Below are 13,042 nucleotides of genomic sequence, written 5' to 3' on the forward strand. Positions count from 1 at the left end.
CAGAAATTGTCCGTATCAAGGGACGCCTGGGTGGCTCAGTCGGTTGGGCAGCTGCCTTCGGCCTGGGTCATGGGATCAAGTCCCACATCAGGCTCCTTGCTCAGCAGGGAGCCTGCTTCTCCCTCTCTCCCCCTCTGCTTGTGCTCTCTCTGTCAAATAAATAAAATCTTTAAAAAAAAAAAAAAGAAAGAAATTGTCCGTATCAAAAAAGAACATGTTTAAATAGCCCTCACCGGCACCTGGGTGGCTCAATGGGTTAAGCAAGTGTCTGCCTTTGGCTCAGGTCATGATCCTGGGGTCCTGGGATCGAGCCCCGCGTCGGGCTCCCTGCTCAGTGGAGAGCCTGCTTCTCCCTCTCTCTTTGCTGCTCCCCTGCTTGTGCTCTCTCTCTCTCTCTGTCAAATAAATAAATAAAATATTTTTAAAAAAATAAATAGCCCTCAATTTACAAATAAACTGTGCTCTAGAAGTTCATGTGTAAGGACTTAGGATAAAAATGTGTCCTTCTCAAGTCAGATCTCTTTTGATGCTACCCGTACCTAAATCTTAGAAGTAATATCAAACCATAACTGACTCTTTTTTCATTACATAATATATGTTGAATTCTAGGATCTATCTTCTCCCTCTAGAAGCAGACATACCCAAAGCAGTGCCATAGGGGAAAATAGAGCGGGCAGGGGACAGGGAGAAAATAAATATTCTTGGGACCAAGAACATGTTGATTTTCTACTTTTGCCTGAGAGAAGTCACCTTTCTAGGTAATCCCATTCTAAGACTTCTGAATTAGGCCAGCGGAAAAGGTAGCTTCCTCAGAGAAGATTCATAAGCCCTGACCTAGGGCAGTTTCTTGTCCTAAGAAGCCTCCAGAGAATGACCTGGGCTGTGAGGATTAGAATGAGCCTCTCTGTGGCCAGCATCCAGAATCTCTGAGGAAAGAACTATGTGTGCTCAGGAATGGAAGACATATCTGTAGTTTATCAGATCAAAAAATTAACTCCTTACCAACACAGACATTGAAAGTCCTTGGATGGATGGAGACAAATTGTCAGATGCAAAAGGTTATGCTAGTTGTTTGGGAGATGGGGGTGAGGGCCAGAGGGAATGATCATTAAAGGGTTGATCCCATTGGGCCAGAGTGAGGGCATACCTGAAGTCAGAACCCGAAGAATCCGAAATGAGGACCCATAGCCAGATCCCAGCTTGACTAATCACCTGGGCTCCACAAGGACTACCCAAGGTACTTCCCGTCTACACCCAAAGCTCTCTGATTCCATGCATCATACCCTCTATCTGGATGAGTAAACTACAGCCTCTCTCATACATAAACTGCCCCTTGGTGACTTTTCTGCCTCTTGATAATTACACTTGAATCTATTTTCAACCACACCACAAGTGTCTATCGCAGTCAATTTTCCCATCCCCTGCCAAACATGACTTTCACCTATCCATGCTCTATGCCTTGGTGTACCACAGGTGGGTAACCTATACCCCAATTTACAAGTAAAGTACCTTTAGCTACAGATTCATTGTTTTCTATTGCACAAAGATAGGTCTTAGTAAGTTAGTGACCTCCCGTATTAACCTTGGATTTAGTAAATTAGTCCGTTTGATGTACTTGCAGAACATGTGCTTTCTAAATGTCAGCCAGGCTTGCAGTACTATTAGGGACATCTTTCATTTATCTACCTTACAGACGTACTTATTGTAGGTCAGTGCTACCAATATCATATCTTCTTAAGCCACAAATATCCAAAGGAAATAGAAAACCAGTTCTGCCTAATATACACACGTGTTCAGTCATATAAGACATAAAATGTGTTTTCACACAGTTTCAATCTGAACACAAGCAAACACAAGTGTAAGCTCTAATAGAATAGAATTGTGATGAATTCAAACTCATCCTCACCAACCTTGCATTTTGCTCTCCTTAGCCACTCAGTGGTATTATTTCTTCTTTCCCAAGAAAATGTATATCTGGTTTGGGTGTTTTAACCTGCAGGTGGCTAAATGGTTTAATCAGACAGCTCTTTCTACTGTCCACACTCCCGTTCCCATCCCTCAGCCATTATGGATGTCATTAAATTTCCCTCTGCCTGTTCTTTTTTCTCTGTCACTGATTTGTCTTCTTTTTGAACATTAAAAGAGAGATTTGGACAGTATGGACCAACTTTACTGTGGCTTAAAGGCAAGGTTGACTTAAAACCAGAGGATAGACTTTTGAACCTGCTTATGCTATTGACCTCATGTGACTTGGTGTCTCTGTTTAATATCCTCCCCCACAGGGTGTTCATAAGGAGATCTATGTCCTAGAGTGACTATCAGGACAAAAGTAAGATGATGCCATACTTTTGCATACTGGGAATCACATAAACGTGCTATAAAATTTTTATTGTACTGCTGTTCCTGTGCAGGAAAGGTCCGTGAAAGAAGAGTTTAATTCTTGCCCAGGAGACGTTCAGCATATTTATTTTCTAAACTTTTTATATTGCTACAATTTCGAACATGCACACGAATTGCAAATAATAGTACAGAGAACTCTTGTATACCTTCACTGAGTTTCACCAAGGGTTTGCATTTTATGCCATGAAAACCTTGATTCTTTCATTCTCTCCAATCTGGAAAAATATTTATTTTCTGAATCACTTGATAGTGGGATTAGACATTGTGCCCTTCACCCTGTATTTTTACTAAGAACAAGGATGTTTTCCTACATCATCACAGGAAATCGCGGGTATTTAACATTAAGGCAATACAATTATCTAATCTATAATATGTATTCATTTTGGTCAATTGTCTTAAATATGCCCTTTATAACCTCTTTGGTTTGTTTGTGTGTGTGTCGCCCAAGAACCAATTCAGGATAATGCACTGTATTTAGTTACTTCACCTCTTTCATCCTCTTTAATCTGGAATAAGCTTTCTATCTTTCTGTCTTTCTTGTCTTTGATATTTTTAAATACAGCAAATTATTTTATAGAAAGTCCTCCTATTTGGTGAAACCCTTTAAGCTTGCCCCCTTGTTGGTCTTGATATATCTCCATTCTTTGAGAACTTCTTTACTTTCTGCAAAATAAGATGTTCCAGTTTCATCTTGTGCTTTGTCCACCCTAGTCCTCAAATCAAGCTTTCTATAAGAGACCCCAACCTCATTTAGCTAATTTTAGTTTCTTCTACATTTTAAAAAACACAATCTTGCGTGCTCCTTGCTGTTGCCAATATGTCCTACTCCTAGACCCTCTCAATAGATATAGCTCCAAACCTACAAATATGAACTCAAAAGGACAACTCCAATTAAAATAGATTGCCACAGGGTACGTTCTAGTCTTTTCTCCTTCCCTATTTGCAACACTTATCTCCAATAATGAGAAACCTGTTCCTAAAATCCACAAAATATGTATGGATCCCCAAAACAAGTAGTTTGAGAATTGCTAACCCTACCACGGTACAGCAAACTTGCCATATAGAGTTTAATATTTGTTTTTCACTTTTTCCCACTGACATAGAACAAATGCATAATCTTAAGTGCACGATTGGATGGGTTTTGAAAATGGATGCACCTGTGTAACCCACACTCCTATCAGGACATGAAACATTTCCATCACATGCAAAATTCTTTTATCCCGCCTTCCCAGTCAGTCATCATCCCTGCTTCCAGAAGCAACCACTATTCAGCCTCTTGGGTGGGCAGGTATATATAGATTTACAGTCTGGATCACATCTATTATATAGACATACACTGATGATGAAATGATCCATAGAGAGGCCTCTTGTCAGTCTTCTATTCTTTAATTTAGCTCTTTAGAGAAGACCAAACACATGTATCTCATTCCTTATTGAAATAATTCCTTGAAACAGGTGTCAATATTCCTGAAATAGATTATTTCATATATGAGGTGCTTGTGGGTATGGCAAGAAATACATACTACTATTTACACTTTTTTTAAGATTTTCTTTATTTTTTTGACAGAGAGAGACACAGTGAGGGAACACAAACAGGGGGAGTGGGAGAGGGAGAAGCAGGCTTCCCGCCAAGCAGGGAGCCCGATGCGGGACTCCATCCCAGGACCCTGGGATCATGACCTGAGCCAAAGACAGATGCTTAACAACTGAGACACCCAGGGGTCCCTACTATTTACACTTTAGCATTAAATTAATTAAACTAATAGCTAATAGCTAATAAAGCTTTGAAGCAAACTTTTTAAATAGCTAAGAATTGACTATAAAATAACATAACTTAATTGATACTTCTATTACAACTTAAAATTTGGATTCTTTTGAATGCCTCAAACACCTTAAATAGGACTAGAATGCAGAACATATACAAGCATAGTACCTAGAAAATTATTTCATCTCTACTTAAACTTACCCTAATATATAAACATCATAGGTTTAATTCATTTCTCTATTTATCTGCCTATTTGATGATGGCTGTAAGAGGTTCAATATATTATCTCCTTCAGGTTGCAGAAATACTATAATACCTTTTCAAGATAATAGTAATTTTTGCAAATGAAAAAGAAGTGCATTTTCTTAGGCCAGTAGAGATTTCAAGATTAGGTTAGTGACTTACTGGTTTTTGGTTATAGGGTAGGTCTTGGGTACTTTTTTAAGATATTTCAAGTTTGAGCTGCTAGTCATCTTTTTGATAGTTAAAATTCTCTTCTTGTATCACTAGGACTTTTTAGACTGATCCCTTTCTCGTAGGTTTTATCAATTTCCAATCTGATATCTCTCCCTTAAAATTATGTATTTGTAAAGACTCCCTTGGCCCATCTTATGTAGCCTATTTTCTTGATGCTATTCTTTTAGCACTATTTTTAATAATGTATTTTTCTTTTTTTGTCACTTGTTTTTTGTTTGGGTTTTTTTTTTTTTAGTTTTATTTTAGTTTTTACTCCCTTTACCAATTACACACACACACACACACACACACCACCCCTGCCTCTGGCAAAGCACTTTAATAACATATTTCTTATTAGAAAATATCTCATTATAGTTGTAATTCCACCCAGAAGTTCCAGTATTTCCTAGAAGCTCAGTGCCAGATCTCTGAAGTTATCTCTACTTTGAGAACTAGTTCATCATCTTGAATCACATTATTGGACTAGAATAGATTAGAATAAGTGTTGTTCTAAGTTTTGGGGAAGATGGTACTCTACAGACAAACAAAGTCCTTGCCCTAGAAGAACTTTCAAATAAATATTTTATTTTAGGGAATGATAAGTGCAATAAAGGAAGATAAAAGTGGCATAAGCAGAAAGCAAATGATGGGAGCAGGGGGCTGTATTTGGATACAGTATTTAGGGAAAACTTCACAACGTAAGAAAATTGAAGGAAGAACTAAAGAGATGAGGGAGAAACTTAACACAAGTTTCTGGGAGGTAATATCAACTCAAATGTTCTGGGGTAGGAGCCTGTTCCAGAAACCTCAAGAAGCCTGCTGTTGCAGCTGGCCAGGAAGCGTTGGCAGATAGGAAGGAATAAGAGTGGAGATGTCGGCAGGACCAGATCCTAGGCCCTGGTGAGGACTAAGGAGGCCATGATAAATGAGATGAGAGGCCATATAGAAGGCAAAGAGTGACATCATCTGGAGAGGAATCTGCTGGGAGGAGCAATAGTGAAACCAGGGAGACCAGTTAGAAAGAAACAATGGTGGCCCTAGGATTGTGGCTGAGGAAGCTAGACAAATGGCTGGATCTCATTCATGAGTAACTTCAGGTGGATAGAGTTACAGACAGATGAAGAGAAAGGGCAAAGGCAGAGTCAAGGGTTAGGGCTTGAGCAAACAGGGTGTGTGTTGTGTGTGTTGATATCATTTACTGAAATGAGGATAATGAGAAGAAACAGGATTGCAAAGAGAATAAGAGTTCTGAGTTTTTTATACTGAACTTAGGACTTCCTGATAAAATCCAAATGGTACTGCCAATTGGCATAGGGCATGTGAGTTCAGAGGAGAAGTCAATTATTGAAATACAAATTTGGAAATTTTGCACATATTGCTGGTATTTGAAGTCATGGCATTGGATAGGATCATCTCGGGGGGGGGGGGGGGCTAGTGTAAATGGAGAAGAGAAGAAAGCCAAAAGCAGAACTCAGGAGTATTCCAGTATTTGGATTTTGAGAGGAACAAAAGAGTTGGGGGGAAAGATAGGAAAAGCAGAGAATGAATGAAAGGAAGGTCACAAGTACTTGGAGAGTCTTCACTTGACTTCTGTCAAGTGAAGAAAGGCATTCAAAAATTATTCCTGAAGTTTGTAGACATAACCCGCCAGATCAAATGATGCTGAGGATTATTTCGCTTACTCCTTGTTCCCTGTACTTCGTTTTCTACCACTTAAACAAATAAAGGCATACCTCTAGTTTAAAAACAGGTTTCTACTTAGTAGTTGAACTAAAAATACCCTTATGTGTGAAACTCTGGTCCTTATTAATAAAAAGAATAACAGTTAAACATATCCTCACTATTCACCCTTTTTCTTTTACAATAGAGCCGCCTTTTATACACCTTAATTTTTCTCTTTTGAGTTTCATTATGGACTCATGGCCCTTCATTAACAATTTATTTTATTAACTAGGATAATTATTATGATTATTATATGATAATTAAATTGTTAAAATTGGCCAGTATTATCCCATTTAATCTAGCTCCTTTGTTCTTTTAAAATTACCCCTAATAGTCTGGAAAACTTTCCTTTTTCTTTCAAGTTTTTATCTAAATTCTAGTTAGTTAACATAGAGTGTAATATTAGTTTCAGGTGTAGAATTTAGTATTCTTCACTTACATACAACAAACAGCCAGTGCCCATCACAAGTGCCCTCCTTCATCCCCATCACCCATTAATCCATCCCCCCTGCCCACCTTCTCTCCAGCAACCCCCAGTTTGTGCTCTGTAGTTGAGTCTGTTTCCTGGTTTGCCTCTCTTTTTCCCCCCACCCATGTTCATCTGTTTTGTTTCTTAAATTCCACATATGAGTGAACTCATATGGTATTTGTCTTTCTCTGACTGACCCTTATTTCACTTAGCATTATCCCCTCTAGATCCATCCATGTCATTGGAAATGGCAAGATTTCATTCTTTTTTTTATGGGTAATATTCCTGTGTGTGTGTGTGTGTGTGTGTGTGTGTGTGTGTGTGTGTGTAGCTCACATCTTTATCCATCCATTAGTCAATGGACATTTGGGCTCTATTCTTGAAAAATTTCTTACTCTTTAACAACACCACATTTCAGAGGCATTCTAATTTTTATGTGCCTTAAAAAATGGAACTGGTTATCCTCATAGGAATCCTTTTTCCATTCAGTGGAGAATAATAAGAGAGACCTAACACGCCGTGCTGGGGGGTAAACATTGGGGTTGGCAGTGGACAGACTGGACTATAAAGTACCATCTTTGTTAATGGTAGAACAGAAAAATTTTTCAATGTAGAGTTATGAGTTCCCACTGATTTTTCTTCCTTTCAGCATAGTGTGCAGCTCATCATAACTTTCTTACCATATTTACTTTTTACCACCATGAAAATCCCATTTACAAATGAACATCCGCATACTCTGAGTAGGGACTTTCTTTACACATGAGCACATAGCAACCTAGAGCGGTAGAGCACTAGTTCCTCCCTTCTGGTGCAACATCTAAGGAGCACCTATTGTGCACCACGAATTGTGCTAGTCTTTGAGGTTATAGAAGTCAGGAATACATGTCTTTCTGTTGCCTCCCAACTTATGCCATTCTTTCTCTTGCTACTAAGAAAAACATTTTGTTTAACAGGGCAGGCACAGGTGAAATGCAGCATAATTCAGCCAACCTCCCTTACCTCAAGGTAGCCTACTTCTGCCATCTGCAGCCTGTGCTGGATTGGGGCTTGCCTATCCAGTGGGCCTATCTCCTGTTTCCATCCCCATCTGTCTTCCATCCTATAGCTTTTCCTGTTTTACTAGAGTGTAGATGTTTTGAGACAAATATATTTTTTAAACATAATAAGTATCCCCTCCTCATCTGCACTGATTTTTCTGAAGGCTTTCTTCTCCTGTCCCTTGGCTTTTGATGAATGGGAAAGCCAGGGAGGATTCTGTATTACTCAATATCCCAACAGTAATTACGAAGTGCAGATTCTTGGGTCCCACTCCAACCTTTCAAATTAAAATCTCTGGAGGTGGTAATTAGGAATCCGAATTTTTAGCAAATTCTTCAGGTGATTCTTAAAACTGAGTACCACGGGCCAGAACTTCTATATTATCAAGTTTTTCTTCTGAAAGAAGACACTAAGATTGCAGTAGAATGTGGTCATTCGAGTGGTGCTTGTGCTAATGTGGGCTTATGGTGGGAAAGCTAAGCACATAGACACGAAAAGTTATGTGGAGCAGGACTTGAGAGAGAAATGCAGTTGATACATGTTGGAGGAATATCTCCTTCCTAATGTACGGCTTACAGATGAAGGAGAAAGAAAAACATGTAGCACTATAACAACTTTGGAACTCATTAAGAATGTGTCAGATTAATATTGTTGTAACTTGTATTTAATTAGACCAGTAGCTTGAAGCATGTATGTTTAATTTTCACAGTCCATGGTTCATGGATTGGTTTTCTACTCCAAACCTTAAAATAACAAGATGAAATGGTGATTACTAAACTTCATGCTGCCTATAAGCTCTCTCATATCAGTAACTAATATTTATTGTTCTCAGAAGGAGTACAGTACTTACAAAAGACATAAGTATTTGGAAGGTTAGCTACTAAACTGCATTATTTTTTCTTAATTGCAATTTTTTAAAGATTTTATTTATTTATTTATTTAGAGAGTGTGTGAGCAGGAGGAGGGGCAGAGAGAGAGAGAGGGAGTGAGAGAAAGAATCTCAAGCGGACTCCCCGACTGAGCACAGAGCCCTGCTGGGGCTCCATCCCAGAACCCTGAGATCAAGACCTGAGCTGAAACCAAGAGTCCGACACTCAGCCAACTGAGCCACCCAGGCGCCCCTGAACTGCATTATTTTGTCATTGAGTTAAATCTATACCAAATAACTGCATATATCTCGCTGAATTTTCATGTGTTTTCCTGAAGATAAAATATGTAGAAAGCATTTAAGAAGACAATCCTATCATTTTTTTAAAAAATGCACTCTCTTAACTTCAAAATAGAACCTCTATAATGGGCTCATACTCCTTTTGAGCAAATTTTATACCATTAATGTAATCAATATTATTTATAATATGAATATTAACATAATGCCTTGGTTACATAAAATATAATTATAATGCAAAATATAATGTGTATAAATAAATATAATTAAATGCAAATTAAGAAACATGGTGTGGTAATTGTAAAATTAATTTTTTGCAAATATCGAGTTACTATATATTAAGTGTTTAAAAAAAATACAATAAAAACAAAAGAGTAACTCCCTGTTACCTGTCAGCCATACAGGTATGCTAGCTAGTAAAGTGACAACCATGACCAGCTGAGCTTTAGGAAACATACTTAAATGTGTGATATGGAAAGAAATTCAGAGATGGGACACCAGGAAAGAGATTTCATTCTATCCCCTCTCTTGGAGTAGGCCAGTGTGGGCAGGGGAGTCCCAGGGCACAGTGGGAGTGGGTGCAGTAAGAATGTCTGAAATTATCAGTGTGTCCAGCTTGGCTGAAGTACTGATTTCTCTGACCTGGAAAGGGGAAAGTGAAAAGGCCTCCTGATAAGCAAACAGAGCCTTCACAGCACCATAATACCCTCCTGGCCCAACATCTGGGCATTGGAAGAGCAACACCAACAGCTAGGAGCAGAGACATCCTCCCCTTCCTGAGCCCAGATAATCCAGATAAAACAGAGCATGTCTCTCCTCCCAACCCTCCCTTCATGTCTGTGACCCTGCCCACAGAACACTGCCCAGAGCCACTGGAAGCACCCCAGTGTGCTGGTGCAAGTACAGCCTCTGAAGTCAGACAGTCCCAGTTCAAGTCTCTGCCCCACCATTTAAATCATCAGCACCCAATTTGTTCTCAATGTAAAATCCATAGCACGGTGGCAAAAATGAAAAGAGTTGATGCAAAGTACATAGCACTGCCCTTGGCACAAAATAGGTTCTCCATAAATGGGTGTTATTCTATTCTATAAAGCATGTCAGTAAGTTTCGTCCGATTTTGATGCAGTGTGGTTATCGGTGGATGTCTCCTGGATGTTTGGGCATTCATTGGCTTTACTGATGCCGGCGACTTGATCAAACACAATCCTTTGTTTAATTTCAACAAAGTAATGGATAGGTAAAAAGATAAACAAATGGACTTGAAATAACTTCATGCCCTTTGTATATTTGTAGGTGACTTGGATTCTAACAGTTGAAAGACCACATTAAACGGGGCATTTGTAACTATTAAGAATTAAATCACTAGCTCTTCTAAAATAGCAGTTATTGAATTTTGACTGCATTGTGAATATGGCTTAATTGGCTTAATTCCCTGGGTTCACTAGTAGTTTCTTGGTGTGAAGATGTTGCAGGCCAAAAGCACAGTTAGTAGTCCCTGCACACTTTCAAACTGTCATTTAATCTGCCTATCACGCAAATGTTATCCTTTACCAATTCATTATCAAGGGCCAACATTATGTGTGGAAAATTATTCGAGTTTACTGGGTATGAAAATTACTCGAGTTTGTATGTTAGATTGTAAACATCATGATAGGTTTTATTGCTTGTCTTAACTTTGTGTAAATTCAGTGACCACCTAAACAGGAGAATGCTCCTGAACCTCCTTCCTGCTAGCTGGGGTTACCTGCAGAAACCCTGGACCAAGGTGCCATCTCCACAGTGGAATGGGATCTAAGGCAGTGGTTCTCTAACTTGGCCATACGTTAGGATAAACTTGGGAGATATAATTTAAAAATAACATATATTTTTGAAGTTCCTTCTCCCCATTCCAGACTCATTCAATCAGAGATAGAGAAGGGGGAGCAGGTAACAGTGTTATTTGAAAGAACTCCAGGTGATTCTAATGTGAAACCAAAGTTGAGAACCATAATCTAGAACTAAAGATCAAGAGATGATCTAAGAGGAGTGATAGAAATGAGCACTAATTAAGGCTTTTTCTATGATCTGACCAGAAGAATAAAAAATTAAAGGAAATGTTTTTAAAGAAGAATCATTCAGAGAAATTCAAGAATATTTTGGGATGGGCACACATAGTTCTCAAATACCTACTATATGAGCAGCATCTTTAGAAATAACTATGGTGGATGGAGGGTTTCTTATACGTCTTTTTCATAATCTTCAGGAGAAATTTAGAGCCATCTAAGTGGAAAGCAATCCTAGGCCTGCATATGACATCGAATCTGACTTCTCCTCAAATAGTAACTCGGTTGATAGATCAAATTGTCATAAACCCACATTACAATAAACGGACAAAGGACAGTGACATCGCCATGATGCATCTTGACTTTAAAGTGAATTACACAGGTAAAAGAAATCAGTTTTTTCATCTTATCTGGCCAAATCAATTCAAAATTAGATTTGAAATTTATCAGTACCAATGAATTAATAGTCCATAAGAGTTGGATAATTTGTTATAGAAATCATTATAATTTAAATGGAATTGGGGAATAGAACAAAACATATTCAATTATCTTCATCAAGGTGCTTAAGCCTCAGAACATTTGTCCAAGTTCTCTTAATTGGTCCTAAAGAACAGCCATCCCAAGATTTTCACAGAGCTGACACTGTAAGTAGCATGATTACTTAAAATCAAATATAAATGATCAACTCTAGAACTAAGACATTGGTTACATTCTTAAAGACAAATTAGGAGACAATGTAGAAAAGGCTCCCAAAGACCACCAGTGATACCTAGTCCACTGTCAAAGAGTGCCACCCTGAGATGCTTCTTTCCCCTAAGACTGATGTCTAAAAAATGTTCAAGCAGCATAAAACAAAAATACAAATTTTTTAGATAAAATGTTGAAAATAATTGATATTTAAAACTTATTAGAAATGTATGTTTGTCTGTTTGTGTTTCATTTTTCCAGATTATATACAACCTATTTGTTTACTAGAAGAAAATCAAGCTTTTCCTCCAGGAAGAATTTGTTCCATTGCTGGCTGGGGGAGGATTATACATCAAGGTAAATCATCAGACTCAACAAAAAGAAAATGCCTACCTGTGTGAAGGATGCCATTGCACTATCTTGTGAATATTTTCAACATCTTTTGCAATAGCTCTTAAAACACTGTCTGGCTTATTATGTTCATATGCTATGTATTTGTATAGTTTTTTAAAAATTCCAGATTGTATAGAGCACATTATAAAACTATAATCCTTATTTGAGGACAGTCCAAGCATCCCCCAAACTTAGTACCTAATCTTAGTATCATAAATACTCTGATAAAGAGAAAAGATATGTCTATTTAAATGAATATTATAAAGGTTACAAAATTTATTTTTTTAAAGCACCTGGATAAAGTCTGGTCAAAAGCCAAATTATTACCTGTTACATTTTCCAAATCAATAAAACTATCTTTATTTATCACAAAAAGCCTCACACTCCCATTCCCTAAAAAATGAGAAGGGAATTCCTTTTAACATCAACATGCTATGGGGTGCCTGGGTGGCTCAGTCCTCTAGGGCTCCCTGCTGGGCGGGAGTCTGCTTCACCCTCTCCCACTCCCTCTACTGTGTTCCTGCTCTCGCTCTCTTTCTGTCAAATAAATAAATAAAATATTTAATAAATAAATAAATCAACATGCTGAGTCAGCCTACTCAGATGTGGCACAAATCTTACACTAAAGACTATAAACTGACTCATTGGCATTATTTAGTAGGATGTTTTCCAAACACAGAAAAGATGCATATTAAAACTAATCGAACATAATTTTTTACAAAATTCTAGTACTTCGTTCTCTCTAAATGTAACTACAAGGCACTTTGGCTTCAGAATTCCTAATGGGAGTTATTCCCTCTAGGGCAGTATTTTGACTACCCACTAAAAATTAAGCAAAAAGGAAAGGCACTAGATAGTCTGGTGGGAGAACCCAGCCTCTGGAGTCGCAACAGATCATGGCCAAG

At 38.2% G+C, this 13,042-nt stretch overlaps 1 protein-coding gene across 1 annotated transcript in view; it reads left to right on the plus strand.

Moving 5' to 3' along the window:
• TMPRSS15 (transmembrane serine protease 15) overlaps nt 1-13,042 on the plus strand; it is a 112,790-nt gene that overhangs the window by 92,667 nt on the left and 7,081 nt on the right. The window contains exons 23-24 of the mRNA XM_025885432.2: nt 11,258-11,439; nt 12,006-12,101. Coding sequence (XP_025741217.1) covers nt 11,258-11,439; nt 12,006-12,101 — 278 coding nt within the window. The remainder of the gene's footprint in view (nt 1-11,257; nt 11,440-12,005; nt 12,102-13,042) is intronic.

Source organism: Callorhinus ursinus, unplaced genomic scaffold (assembly GCF_003265705.2).
Source record: "Callorhinus ursinus isolate GAN/ISIS: 27379988/994484 unplaced genomic scaffold, GSC_fseal_2.0 scaffold1, whole genome shotgun sequence".
Lineage (NCBI taxonomy): Eukaryota > Metazoa > Chordata > Mammalia > Carnivora > Otariidae > Callorhinus > Callorhinus ursinus.